Genomic DNA, 16,016 nt, shown 5'->3' with positions numbered 1-16,016 from the left:
CATATATAATATATATATAATATTTATTTTATGTGTAGCCATTTTTTTTTTTTTTTTTTTTTTTTTTTACATGAACTGTTCATAATTTTTTTTTTTTTTTTTTTTTTTTTTATCAAAAAAAAATTTGATACTTATCAACGATTTATTAAATAACAACATGAATAACATTTCGTAATAAAGAATAATATATATATATATATATATATATATTTATTTTATTTTTTTTTTTTTATTTAAAAAATGTTCTATAATATTTTGAAGGCTCCATTTGAATGTTTACTTTAAAAGAAAAGATACCAAATTATGAGAAAATGTTTAAGTTCTATAAAAGCACACAGTAATAAATATTCGATTAAGTGTCATATATATTTAAGAGAATGGTCAAATAATAAGAATAAAAGGATGTATATTTCATCCTTGTTAAATTATAAAGTAGAAGAAACTTATAAATATTCTTGTGTTGTTCCGTACAAGAATGATAATATATTTACATTAGAAAAACAAATATATGACGAAAAATATAGTCACGTTTTTATAGATAAGAATATAGAAATTGAATCTGATTTATATTATTTATACAAATTATTGATAAATAGTAGAACGATAGAACAAATTCGTTTAGAGGTTTATAGATCATATTGTGCTTATGAAAATAATTTTATTAATGATATGAAAAAGATTAATTGGAATGCTTATATTCCATTTAGTAGTGTTTTAAAAGAACCTGAAATTAGTATTACAAGTATTAAGTCACGTTTATATCATACATGTATGATAAAAAATATTATATTGAATATAATTAAAAGACAACAACAATTATATATTGAAAAAAATGGAGATGAAAATATTTTGTTGAAAAAAAAAAAATTAATTTCATCACAATTATCTCCATTAAAAATTAATGTATTGTTTAAATATAATGAATGTAAAATTCATATTAATTTAAGTAATAATATGAATATAAGAATATACCAAGCATATAAAAATCAACAATCTTTAAAAAGTACTATAATAGCATCTGCTATTTTTAAACTTAATTTATTTAAATATATAAACAATTCAAAGCAAACATATATAATTGATCCATTTTGTAATGATGGAACAGCCATATTAGAAATCCTCAGTATTCTATTAACTATACCTAATGGATCTCCAAGTATTAATTATCCTATCTTTACATATCCCTTACATTCCCCATCAACCTTTTATAATGTATTGAATGAAATAATTATTTCTCCTTTACATAATATGACACAACTATATTTCTTAGGGATGGATGAGAAAAAGGAACATATCAAACATGCAAATCGTAACTTGATGAAATTTATCCAAACCATTCCTTTAAAAAATGATGTAACAGGACATAATGATCATTCTTCGGTTAATATAAATGATCCACGTGTACATACTCTTGTTGGTGATATAAAGAATGTAACATCGAACCAGAAGCACAACAACATTTACACAAATAAGGATGATAACACAAATTATGATAACACAAATTATGATAACATAAATTATGATAACATAAATTATGATAACATAAATTATGATAACACAAATTATGATAACACAAATTATGATAACACAAATTATGATAACATAAATTATGATAACATGAATGAATGTGATGATCATAATTCTTCAGATAGCCACATAAAAAAAAAAACATATAAACAACTCGAAACCTTAAGCACACAACAATTAAAAGATCTTTTTGATAATGAAAAAAAAATCGAAAAGATATCTATAAACAATAAGTCATTTTTATTAAACAATATAAAGTTTTGTTCATTTAATTTTTTAAAATTAAACAATGTTATTGAAAATTGTATTATTATTACTAACATTATGAATATGGAAAAGAAAAAAATACTCAAATTTGAGAAGATACTTCTTCGTTCATATATATTAAATGCATATGTTTTTTCTAACGAAAAATATAAAGAAAACACCCAACTACAATTTAGGCTCATAGCACGATTTATATCGAATGGTCAGAATGTAATATTTTTACAGCTATTTAATAAAACAAAAATAAAAAGATATGAGGATTATGAGGAAAATTAAACGATGTACGACAAAAAGGGTACATAATGCGTATGTATTTTTTTTATATTATTTTTATATTTTATTGTTTTATTTTTATATTTTATTGTTTTATTTTTATATTTTATTGTTTTATTTTTATATTTTATTATTTTATTTTTTTATTATATTGTTTTATTTTTTCTTATTATAATTTTTAAGATTCAACATATGAATACATAATTAAAAAAAATATAAAAATGACAAGACAAAAGAGGAAATATACATGGAGAGATAATACAAAGGTACATATTTATTCATTTGTAATTAATATTTTTGACACGTAGTTAATTTATAACGTTTAATATATCATATACAATATTCTTTAAATTATCATCACAAAAATTCTTAGTGTCCCAATGATTTTTTATGTCTAATAATTTTTCTTTATAAAAATGCAGCATGTTATCAAGCTCCATTTTTCTTTTATTTCCTGTATATATAAGGAGCAAAACAATTGTATATATCATATGAAAAAAAAAAATAACAATATGGATTAATATACATTTTTATGATATATGACAAATACCTAGTAGTATCTTATCATCCATATATTGAATCTGTAGATCTTTTAGGTCTTTTTTAATATCCTACGAATTTTTACATGAGAATATAAAAGTGGTTATTTTTTCATATATATATATATAAAGATTGAATAAAGAAAGGGCGGAAAAAAAAAAAAAAAAATAATAAAATGAAAAAAAAAAAAATAATAAAATGAAAAAAAAAAAAATAATAAAATGAAATAAAAAAAAATAATAAAATGAAATAAAAAAAAATAATAAAATGAAATAAAATAAAATAATAAAATGAAATAAAATAAAATAATAAAATGAAATAAAATAAAATAATAAAATGAAATATTAACCTCTGATTCTTTTATGAAAGAATTGAAATAATTGTTATATTCATTTTTGAAGTCTTGGCAATATATATAATAACCGTTTAGCTAAGAATATATATATAAAAATGAATAAATATATGTATATATTATATATATATTATATATATATTATAACAAAATAGTAGGAACATATACATTTTAATGTTATGTTATATATTATAAAACATATACTTCTTTTTCTTTCTTTTTTGTTTCATCAATTATATAATTTTTCGTATTAAGTTCCTCGTCTTTATATATTTTCTCTTGTTCTTGAAAAAAATTAATCAAATGACTAAGAAGGGTTGAAATATTATTAAGATAAAAGTATTATATATATATATATATATATATATATATATATATGTGACTACGTTAAACTTGACAAATATGTAAAGAAGAGTTTTCTTATTATTTAATTATTATGGTAGTATGCTACATTTTTATCAACCAAACATATGTATATATTATATATATATATATATATATATATATATATATATATATTTATATATTTATTTATATTTATTTATTCATTTCATTTTTGAAACCTCTTTATTTCTTCCTTATTCAAGCTTTTTTCTTCCTTTGGACTTATTTTGAATTTCTTCATATGGGAATAATTTTGAGGTTCCATTTTCTTTTGTTCATATATATTTTTTTTTTTTTTTTTTTTTTTTTCCCTTTCCATAAGCTGTATTATCATTTGATTCATATCAGCTTCTTTTAATGTCGTCGTGTCCATATTTTATTTTTGACAACGTAGAGAAAAAGAAAAAAGAAAAAAGAAAAAAGAAAGGAAAGGAAAGGAAAGGAAAATAATATATGGAATGAGGGAACAAAGTGAATCAAACGATAATAATTTATTAAATGATTAATATATATATTAATATATATTTATGGTCATATATTAATAGCGCATAAATAATTCATAATATAAACAAAATAATAAAAGAAAAATATTTTTTAGTACAATTTAACGATAAGTAAATATATTTTTCATTGAAAAAAAAATTATTTAAAAATTTTATTTATTCGTACATATTTATTTGTTTGTATATATTTGTATATATTTATTTATTTGTATATATTTATTTATTTATTTTATTTTATTTTATTTTAATTTTTGTTGTACGCAAATGTGAGGGCATTATTTACCGCCGTGTACGTAATGAGAAATTAAAATATATAATAATTACATGCCATTATTTTAAAAAAATAAAAATAATATATAAATGTATTCATTTTTACCTTCTACATATAAATACATTAATAAATAAAAATATTCATTATATATATTTTTATTTTATTTTATTTTTATTTTATTTTTATTATATTTATATTTTATTTTATATGACCTTCGGAAATTCTTTGTGGAACATTATTAAAATTTTTAAGCATAAAATAATATTATATATATATATATAATATGTTATAATATATAAAAATGTAAATATAAATATGTATATATAAATTATATGAATTAAATAAATTATTATTATTATTATTATTATATTTTTTATTTTTGTTCTATTCTTATATTATTTCTATTTTAATTTTACATGCAAGGATTTCATTTTCTTTTTAAGAATATTATATATACATATATATTTATATATATATATATATATATATATATATATATATAATAAAGTTGATGGAAAATTAATTATTTTTTCTTTATTATTATCAAGAGGAAAAAAATATAAAAGATGTATATATGCATAAGATAAGATGATCCTATAAATATATTATATTTATATTTGTGTAGATATGTAAATATATATTTATACATATATATTGTAAATTTTGATAATAAGTAAGATTCATATCTTTATTTAATGTAAAAATTAATAGTTTATTATATATTACCCTTTCTTTTTTTTTCCCCCTTTTTATATAACAATAAAATAAATAAATAAATATAAATAAATAAATATAAATAAATATAAATAAATATATAAATATATATTTATATATATATATATATATATATATATATATATATATATATATATTATATGTTGTAAATATAATCTTATTTAATGTATAAATTTTTTTTTTTTCCCCAGAAATTATCAAATTTTAAATATATGAACATTTATTCAAAGAATATATTTTTTCAAAAGAATTAGGAACCTTTTTTTTTTTTTTTTTCTTTTTTTTATGAGAAAAGATTAAATAACTATATATGATTATAAACATATAGATATAATAATACATAAAAATAAAAAAAATATATATATATATAATTATATTATGATAGGAATAAATATAAGAATATATTGAATTATAGTTGTCATAATATATTATATATATATATATATATGTAAATATTTGATAATTTCCTTATAAATAAAAATATTTTTTTTTTTTTTTTTTTTTTTTTTTTTTTTTCCTCTGTGAAATAATAATTTTGAATTTTTTAACCATAGAAAAAAAATATTATATATATATATATATATATATATATATTTGTACATTTGTATAAGTTTTATTTTTTACTTTTTACTTTTGATTTGTTATTTATTATTACATTTTGGAAAATAATTAATTTCCTTTTTTTTTTTTTTTTTTTCTTTTTTCTTGTACATTTAGTGTAGTACACTTTTTTCAAATATATTTTTTTATTATTTAATTAGTTGATATATATATTTATATATATATATATATATATATAATGAATCATAAAAATAATATTTACGACATATTAAGACAAGAGGATAAAATAAAAAGAAAAACAAAGCAGCTGAAAGAAGATCAAAAAAAAAAGGAAAATGAGAAAAAAGACTTCAGCACCTTTTCGTTCGATGTAAGGAAAGAAATATATAAGCATATTATGAATAAAAAAAAAAATTATATAAATAAAGCATATCACCCACAAATGTATATACATATATATAAACATATTTATGTTTATGTTTATATTTATGTTTATGTTTATATTTATGTTTATGTTTATATATTTATTTACATTTTACAGATTAATAAGTACACCTCATGGGCTGATATAGTAGACGAATATGATGAATTTTTTTATGAAGTGGAAAAATTAAAAGATCAAGAAAAGAATGAGAAAAACAACGATGAGAAGAAAAAGAAGAAGAAAAAAAAAAAAAACGTACAAGTCAGTGATGATGATAGCACCGAATTTGATGATGAAGAAGATGATGATAATGATGATAATGATGATAATGATGATAATGATGATAATGATGATGATGATGATAATAATAATCAAGAGAATGTACAAAATTATAATTCTAATAAAATGAAAGAAATTAAAAAAAAAAATAAATCAAAAAGTGGAAATAAAAAAAAAAATAAAAGCTCAAATAATGCAAATAAGAAAAAAAACTTTGAGAATTTATTATTGGAATATACAATGAGTAATAATGTATTAAATACAGAAAATAATAATGCACATGTCAATATTCTTGAAACAAACAATGCAACAGATGAAAATTGTTATAAGAATAATATACATGATAATAAAGAAAATTCGCCATGTAATATAATAGATGTAAATAATGACGACAAATTAAAAAAAAAAAAAAAAAAAAAAAAAAAAGAAAAAAAACAAAAAGTTCAAGATGGAAGTGCAGATGAAAAAAAAGATAAAGATGATTCTCTAAATAAACAAAAAGAACAAAATGATGACGACAAGAAAAATGCACACGAAGTAGATAAGAAATCATGTCATGAAATAAATAACGATGAGAAAAAAAAAGAAGTACAAAAGGATACAACGAATCATGTAAGCAATAAAAAAAAATAGAAATGTTATATATATATATATATATATATATTTATACATATATTTATACATACATATATACATATATACACACATATATACACACATATATACATATAAACACACATATATACATATATACATACATATATATATATATTCCAGGTTCATGTAAATGAAAAATTAAAACTATTATTAAACAATAATTCCAAAAAAAATAAAAAGAAGAGAGAAAAAATAGACGATATTATAGCCATTGTAGAGAAAGAAGAAAGTATAAAACAAAAACAAAAACAAAAGATGTTACAAAAAACAAAACAGAAATTAAAATTAAAACCTCAAATGAAATAAAATAGAAAATAATTCATAATTATATGTATTGTATGGGAGACATATGATACATCAAATAATTCTTATTTATTTTATAGTTGTTTGTATATATATATATATATATATATATATATATATAATTATATATAATTATACGTGTAATAATTATTTACTATTAGCATAATAAACAATTTTGTTACCATATAACTTATGCATAATTCAAAATGTGAATATTAATTTTTATTTTGAATATATGATATATTATATATCATTCTTTTTATATTATTTTATTTTTTTTTTTTTTATATATTTAAAGTTTTGTTTATAAAAAAGAAAATAATTTTATGTGTTTTTATTCTTTGTGTTTTATTTTACACATGTATTTATTTTACAATGAATAAGAAGTATTTTCCTGTACATATTTTATATGTATGCATATTACAATTATAAATATTTTTTTTTTTTTTTTTTTTTTGTTATAATATATGTATATATATATATATATATATATATATATATATATATATATAAATACATAGAATAATTACTTTTTTAAAATTATGTATAATTCTAAATATTATGGGGAAAAAAAAAAAAAAAAGAAAAGAAAAAAAATAGACAAATATATATTATATATAATAACCACTGAAAAAAGAAATAAAATAAATACACAAAGGATTTATATATATATATATATATATATATATATATAATATTATGTATATGTGTATATATTTATTTATTTTTTAATTTTATTTTTCATGTGTACATAAAATAATGTTATTGGACATTTGATTTAACGTATAATTTTGTGTACTTTTGTATTTTTTTTAAAACATATTTTTAAAACTTGTCAACTATAATAAAAATATACTGTACATTTGTAAATTCTTTTAATATTGAATATATTTTTTTTTCTTTGTTTCTTATTTATTAATTTTATTAAAATGTAAAAATTGTTTATGCATTATTCAGCTTTTTCAGTATGACGAAAAGATAAAAAGAAAAAAAAAAAAAAAAGGAAAAAAAAAAAAAAAAATAAATAAAAATATAAACATAAACATAAACATAAACATAAATATAAATATAAATATAAATACATAGATAAAAGTATATGTAATATCTTAAAAAAGAAATTATATACATATATATATATATATATATATATATATATATATATTTATGTGTATTTATAAAAATGTCTATGAAAGGTTCTAAGAATATGCTATCACCACTTGTCGGGAATATTTATAATAATGTATATGATCATAAGGAATTAAAAATGAAATCAATTAACGAACAGAACAATATGGGTAGCAATAATTATAATATTAATTATGTAAATAATAATAATTCGACACTTTCTAATAATAATCATAGTAAACAAAACTTATGCTATAATAACTTTTCATCCCATAGTCCAAGCATAAATAAGGATAGTATACATGAAGAAAAAAAAAATAATTTTTATGAACAGCACAATTATATTGATGAAAATGCAACACATCATACTATGGAAGAAGAGAATTATAAAAATTTTAAAAATTCTAAAAATTATGAACATACTATCGATGAAGACGTAATGCAAAATGAATATTCCAATATTATAAAGGACAATCATCTCAAAAAAAAAAAAAAAAAAAAAAATATTCACCATTTAAATAATAAAGATATTAATAATACAAATCTTAATTATGAAACAAATGAACAAGTCCTTATCGATTTACCTAAAAATCATCTACTTAACAAATTAACCACATCCATTATACACAGTATTAATCCACATTTAATTTCTGAGTATACTCATGAGGATATTACAAAAAGAACAAATAAAATATCCACTTTGAAGAAAAAAAAAAAAAAAAAAAAAAATGAAAAGGAAGAAATATATGAAAGTGATGTTGATAATACAAATGGTGAGGATAATACAAATGATGTGGATAACACAAATGATGAGGATAATACTAATGATGAGGATAATACAAATGATGGGGATAATGAACAAATACATTATCATAAACAATTTGATGATCAAATACAAAAACAAAAGAATAAACAGAATAAACAAAAAAAAGAATATAAAGAGTTTGATGTTTATGAAACAAAGGGATATATTCCATTGTCCAATGAGCATAAACAAAATAAAAGTGTTTGTTTTCTTGATAATCATGTTAAGTATTATACCCAGCAAAATAATGTACCATATGAAAAAAATATCATATATGAAAATAATTTAAATGATCATCAAGCACATTCTTATTATAATAACACGTTAAATCAATTTACACCAAATTCAGATATACTAAATTATAATAATTATATAAATAAGGAGTATATCCAAGGAATTTATAATACAAATAATTATAACATAAAACAAGATTCTGTTTATGAACCTAATGAACAAGTTATGTTTATGTCACCACAAGAAGAAAAATATATATATATGAATGCATCACCAAACAATATAATTCGAAATAATGACATGGTTTTCTATTCCGGTCAACTTGATAATGAACAAATGAATATTAATATAAATAATAATAATAATATAAACAATAATGATAATAATATTAATAGTAGTAGTAGCGTTAACGATGGATGCTTTAATTTACATTTAAATAATATGAATAATATTTTTAATACATGTACCAACACACAAAATAAACAAAAAACACATAAAAGCTTCTTCTGTAATTCTAGTGCAAAAAATGTAATAAATAATGAGAATAATGTAAAAAATAACAAAACAGAAATATTAATATATAAAAATGACAAAACGAATAATTATCAGAATAATAACCAAACCAAACAAAACATTCAAAGTAATAATCATTATAATAATAATAATAATAATAATGGTAATCATATAAATAAATTTCGTTTCTTTACACCTACTAGCAACAATGTATTTGTAAGAACACGCTCCTTAACTCCTAATACTTATCAAAAAAAAAAAAAAAATTCCTTCTTTGCATGTTCTCCTCTCAAAGATATTAATTTGAACAGGCAAAAATCGTTACCCCCTCAATTATATACAACACAAGATATTACTCAACCCATTTACACTCACGATATTTCTTATAATTTATCTAATAAAAATAATATAATACAAAATGACCCTTATAATAATATTCAAAATATTACCACCACTTTGTCATACCCACTTGTCAACTCAAATTTTGTTCATCTGTATCCTTACCAAAATTCTAATACAAATAATCAAATAAAAAAAATAGAAAATTTCAATGTTTCCAAAAATTACATGAACGAGTCATCTACACAAACTTCTACCGAAACATCTAGCAAATCGTCAAAAGACACCTCCCTCTGGAATACTCAAATTCATTTATTAAATGAAAAAATAAAAAATATGAAAACTAAAATGGAAAATATAACCAAAGAAAAAAACGAAGTAAACGAATTGTGCAAAATGTACAAGGTAATAAAAAATCATATAAATGTCAATGTGTAATTTGTTATTACATTGTAGTTAAAATTTTTTTTTTTTTTTTTTTTTTTCCTGAACAAAACAACTATTTATTTTGGCTAGTTCGCAAAAGGATAATTATATAAATTTTTTTTTTTTTTTTTTTTCCTGCACAATACATACATAAATATATATATATATATATATTTCTATATCTATATCTATATATATATATTTATATTTTTATTTATTTATATTTAGAATGAATGCGGACGATTGAGAGAACTGCTTGTAAAGGAAAATTATGACAAGTACAAGGTGCTTCCTATTTGTAGCATCGATTATGAAGAAGTGAATTTAAAATTAGAAAAAGAAAATGAGAAATTAAGAAAGCAAATGGAAGCTTTAGGAAAAACCATTTTAGCTAGCGATGATATAAATAGTATAAAAAAGAATTTAGCCAAGCATATAGTACATTTAAATGAAGAGAATGAAAAATATAGAAATGAAATAAAATTATTGAAGAAGAACAAAGATATAAATAATCAAATATTATTTACATTAAACAAAACAGAGATTTCATCTGATATGATAGATAGTTTATTTATGCAAACAAAAAATGTTATTATACAGGTAACAAATAAAAAATATTAAAGGAAAATATAAGTGTTTGTTATATATTTTATCTAACACGACCTTTGCAACAACAAAATAAACAAATATATACACATATATAGATATACATATATATAGATATACATATATATAGATATACATATACATATATATTATGTTTTCTTTTTGAAGGGACATGAGAATATTAACGTGTTTTATTTTAATGTGAAAAACTTGGTCCAGCAATTTTTGGAAAAAATAAAATATATCATTATGGAAAACGAATACGTAACAAAATAAATAAATAAATAAATAAATATATATATATATATATATATATATATAATATAAATGAATGTTATATATTTTATTTTCTTTAGACAAAAAAAGAGAAATTGAAATATGTTGTCGATTTGGAAGATATAATTAAGAAAAACTTTCAAGAGGTACTTTACTGAAAAAAAAAAAAAAAAAAAAATATACATAGATGTACATATTATCACACATTCTGTGTATATACTTTTTTATTCCTGTAGATAAGTCATACAGTTATCAATATTAATGACCTACGAAAGAATATGAAAAATATTAGAGCTCAGGTTTTTGATGTAGATAGAGTAAACCCTGAATGGTTAGATTTTTTTTTTATTTTATATCCCATAAAAATAATTATTTCTGTTCATCAAAATATATATATATATATATATATATATATTTATTTATTATTTTTTAGTTTTTGTAAACCTTCAAGAGCCATTCTAGAAAATGACATTAAACAATTAGAAGAGGTGTTACACAAACATTTTATTTTACTGAAAAATTTGAGAAAAAAAAACTTGTCCCTAAATCTGAATAATCTATATGTTCATTTTAATAATGTAAGTTGAAAATTTTATAAATGTATATAAATATATATATATATATATATATATATATATATTTTTTTTTTGCATATTTATTATATCTTTGTGTGCTTGTTCAGGAGGATGATCAGAATGCATACTCTCACGAGTCCTTTAACATTCCTTCCGAAGAATTTCAAATGAATAAGACTTATGATAATCCAGAGACAAATATAAATGTGCATCAAAAAAAAAATGTATCTTCTAAAAATTTGTATGAAGCACAAAAGAAAAACAATACGTCTGATGTTACAAATACAAAAATTGAAGGAGTTGAAAAAGATAAAAAAGAAAAGGAATCATATGAAGAAAAAAACGATAAGATGAATACAACTAGTGAAGAGAATAATATTTTAGTAGGTGAAAATACAAAAGTTGATGATATATTTCATGAGAAATTACACGAAAAGGTATCCCCAAAATTATAATACTTAAAATCAAAATAGAGAAAAATAAAATATGAAGCTCAATATAAAGTACTATTCAATATAAATAAATGTATATTATATATGTTTATTTATTTATTTATTATAGATAAAAATAATTGAAGAGCAACTAAAATCCTTAAATAACGTAAGAAAATAAAAAATTTTCATATATATATATATATATATATATATATATATATATATGTATATATAATATTTTTATTTTTTTTCCTTTTTATATCAGCATATATATTGTAGTATGAGTGAAAGTGAAGAAGATGACAACGTAACAAAAAACATCAAGAAAAATGTATATAATAAAAAAAAAATAAAGTATTCATATACATTTTTTTGTATTGATTATATTAATTATTTGTATAATTTATTTTATTTTATTTGTAGAACGACCTTATGGTTTGCAAAATAAAGAATAATTTTAAAGATAAAAACACCTGTCCTCATATAAGAAAAGAAAGTTTAAGTAAATATGAAACCAAAACAAAAAAAGAAAATCTAAATCATAAATCGATTAAGAAACAAGAAAGTATCCATTCAAAGAATTCCTCTTCTTATTCTTCTGAAATATCGTCTTCGTGCGAAAAAACGGATGATATGTTATCGAATGAAAAAGATGACTTCAATAATGATGATGAGGTAATAATATATTATATATATTGTTTAACTTTAATAAATACATGATAATGTATTATATATATATATATATATCATATATTTGTATGTATTTCATTTATAGGTTGAAAAGAGCAAGAATAAAATGATTGAACTACTAGCTGTAATTTTTAAAAAGCATAAAATTAACATTTATAAATTTTTAATCACTAAATGATAAATAATCATATGGTTTTGTGTTCACATTTTTTTATCACATAAATGATAAAGGAATATATAAATGTATATAAATATAAATATATATATATATATATATATTTTTTTTTTTTTTTTTTTTTTTTTTAGCTTTTAAAAGGAAAACACAACGAAGACTTGGTTGAAAATACGAAAGAACACATAAATTCATTTGGACATGATGTAAAGAATTAAATAAATAAATATATATATATATATATATATATATATATATATATATATATATGTTTATATTTATATATTTATTTGTTTTTGTTTTTTTTTTTCCAGCAATGGGAGAATAATTACAATTTGAAAAAAATTTATAATAATTTAAAGGCTATAAAAAATACCATTAAAAACACTGAGGATGACACAGAAAAAAACATTTTAGCATTGGTAAAAGGAAAAAAGAATAAATAAATAATTTACTATAATATACTTCAAAAAAATTATATATGTGTATTCTTTTTATGTCCCATATTATATATTTATTGTATATTATTTTATTGTGCTTTATTTTACTATTTTTTTTTTTTTTTTCTTTGTTAGATTGAATCCCAAGCGAATGATATCAAAATATTTGGAAATGTAAAAATAAAAAAAATAAAAAATAAAAAACAAAAAATTAAAAATTAAAAATTAAAAATACATACATATACATATACATATACATATACATATACATATATATATATATATATATATATATATATATATATATATATATATATATTCCTTTTATTTTTTCCTTCCTTTTTATTGTAGTGTATTGATGATTTAAAAAGTACTGTAGCACAATAAATCTGTTTCCCTTTCAAAAGGATTAAGAATTTTAAATAAAATTCCAAACATTTATTTTGTGAAAGAAGAAATAAAATAAAAATTTTTATGTCTCTTGTTACTCAGACAAATAAATATTATATATTATATATTATTTGTGTTAATTTTTTTTTTTTTGTTATTTTTATTTTTTTTGTATATCTTTTATGAACCATATGAAATAGTTAACAATTCAAAAAAATTAAAATAATTTTTCATATTTATAAAAAGAAAATAAGATTATCATACATGGGAGTTCATGTATTTTTTTTTTTTTTTTTGTTAACTTTGTTTCAATTACATTTTTTGTGCACCTATTTTATGTTATGTGTTATGTGTTATGTATTTTGTGTTTTTATTTCCTACCTACCCATATTTTGATATAATAAATAATATGAATATATTTTTATATATTTTGAAATATCTACGCATATATATAATAACATAAAAAAATACGTACATTTTTTTCAATATATTTAAAAAAAAAAAAAAAATGACACTATTAAAATATATGTCGAAAGACTGGTAGTATTAAAAAAAAAAAAAATTAAATAGATAAATAATAAATAATAAATTTATTTCTTTTTAAATGTGGAACAAAAATATAAAGAATTATAATTTTTCTTTCATTTAGTGAATATTTATAAATATAGCAGAAAATAAAAGTTATATAAATATAAATATATATATATATATATATACATGTATTACCCTTTTAATATTTTATATGATATAATTTTTTTTTTTTTTTTTTGTTTAAAGATATAATAAACATTATGATTAAAAATATAAATGTATAAATATACATTTTCTTTTTCTTTTTCTTTTTTTAAGTATATATTATAATATACACATTTGAATACTTTACATTTTGTAATAATGACAAAATATAATTTAATATTTAAAAAAAATTGGTTTGCAAAAAGTATTTTTGGAACTGTTGGATTTTTCGTTCTTTTAGACCAGCTAGCCAGATAGTATATATTTAAAAATTAAAAAAAAAAAAAAAAAAAAAAAAGATAGAAAATTACCTGAACGTGTTCATAATATTTTCCGTATTTTCCATATTTTAATTTATTGATATTTTTAATTTTTGTTTCAATTTTTAGTCAATATAACATACCAGAATATAGGAATCCAAATTTAACCATGTGGTCTTGGTGGTTAGAAAAAGTGAACTTAAAAAGGTTAAATGGAAAAAATGAAAATCATATGTATATTATTTTTGTATTGTATATAAATATGTGTGTATATATAAATTTATAATATTTTACATTATGTATCTTAGATATGTTATTTGTCATATATGCCTTCACATATATATATATATATATATATATATATATATATATTTATTATTAACATTGAACATATTTAAAATTGTATTATGTAGACTAGGTGTTGATAAAGAGGATAATTAAGAAAAGGTAGACTGTTATAGAATTATAAATATTTGGGAGGAAAACTAAAAGGACCACATATATATACATATATGTATGTATGTATATTTAATTATTTATTTATTTTTTTTTTTTTATTTGTTTATTCCATACCTATGTAATTATTTTTCTATTTTTGAAATAACTATATCCTTTCTACAAATTATTATTACAATATATGTTTGAGAATCCAAGAATAAAAATGATGTTCCTTTTTAATTAGATTCAAAAAGGAAAAATAAAATAAATGAATAAATAAATAAATAAATAAATAAATAAATATATATATATATATATATATATATATATATATATATATATATATATTTATATAAACAAACCAATAAATGAACGAATAAATTAATAAAATTATATACGTGTACATATATATATTTATGTTTACATATATAACATCAAAAATTATTTTTTAATCTTTATATATTATATCATATATGAATTAA

At 18.2% G+C, this 16,016-nt stretch overlaps 5 protein-coding genes across 5 annotated transcripts; 4 read left to right on the top strand and 1 right to left on the bottom strand.

Annotated features, from left to right (window-relative positions):
* Positions 1–303: 303 nt before the first annotated feature.
* PF3D7_1026200 (conserved protein, unknown function) lies at positions 304–2,070 on the top strand (the record flags this gene model as incomplete). Its single annotated transcript, XM_001347507.1, has 1 exon — positions 304–2,070. One exon carries the CDS (start codon positions 304–306, stop codon positions 2,068–2,070), a length of 1,767 nt encoding a protein of 588 aa, XP_001347543.1.
* A 305-nt stretch (positions 2,071–2,375) lies between these two features.
* On the bottom strand, positions 2,376–3,716 carry PF3D7_1026100 (conserved Plasmodium protein, unknown function; the record flags this gene model as incomplete). The annotated part of the gene is made up of 5 exons (XM_001347506.2): positions 2,376–2,521; positions 2,618–2,678; positions 2,957–3,037; positions 3,164–3,266; positions 3,523–3,716. 5 exons carry the CDS (start codon positions 3,714–3,716, stop codon positions 2,376–2,378), a joined length of 585 nt encoding a protein of 194 aa, XP_001347542.2.
* A 1,935-nt stretch (positions 3,717–5,651) lies between these two features.
* Positions 5,652–7,079, top strand: PF3D7_1026000 (conserved Plasmodium protein, unknown function; the record flags this gene model as incomplete). The annotated part of the gene is made up of 3 exons (XM_001347505.2): positions 5,652–5,783; positions 5,955–6,728; positions 6,894–7,079. The coding sequence occupies 3 exons, from the start codon at positions 5,652–5,654 to the stop codon at positions 7,077–7,079; spliced, it is 1,092 nt and encodes a 363-aa protein (XP_001347541.2).
* A 1,177-nt stretch (positions 7,080–8,256) lies between these two features.
* On the top strand, positions 8,257–14,098 carry PF3D7_1025900 (conserved protein, unknown function; the record flags this gene model as incomplete). The annotated part of the gene is made up of 15 exons (XM_024473289.1): positions 8,257–10,497; positions 10,747–11,118; positions 11,293–11,388; positions 11,481–11,546; positions 11,637–11,731; positions 11,834–11,978; positions 12,083–12,412; positions 12,537–12,575; positions 12,675–12,740; positions 12,833–13,084; positions 13,185–13,223; positions 13,406–13,477; positions 13,586–13,693; positions 13,847–13,885; positions 14,063–14,098. 15 exons carry the CDS (start codon positions 8,257–8,259, stop codon positions 14,096–14,098), a joined length of 3,996 nt encoding a protein of 1,331 aa, XP_024329100.1.
* An 897-nt stretch (positions 14,099–14,995) lies between these two features.
* On the top strand, positions 14,996–15,537 carry PF3D7_1025800 (conserved protein, unknown function; the record flags this gene model as incomplete). The annotated part of the gene is made up of 3 exons (XM_002585366.1): positions 14,996–15,093; positions 15,226–15,303; positions 15,510–15,537. The coding sequence occupies 3 exons, from the start codon at positions 14,996–14,998 to the stop codon at positions 15,535–15,537; spliced, it is 204 nt and encodes a 67-aa protein (XP_002585412.1).
* Between the last annotated feature and the right edge of the window lie 479 nt (positions 15,538–16,016).

The sequence above is a fragment of the Plasmodium falciparum genome, assembly GCF_000002765.6.
Source record: "Plasmodium falciparum 3D7 genome assembly, chromosome: 10".
NCBI lineage: Eukaryota > Apicomplexa > Aconoidasida > Haemosporida > Plasmodiidae > Plasmodium > Plasmodium falciparum.
The sequence above is the reverse complement of the archived record's forward strand: the minus strand, read 5'-3'. Positions and strand labels throughout refer to the sequence as shown.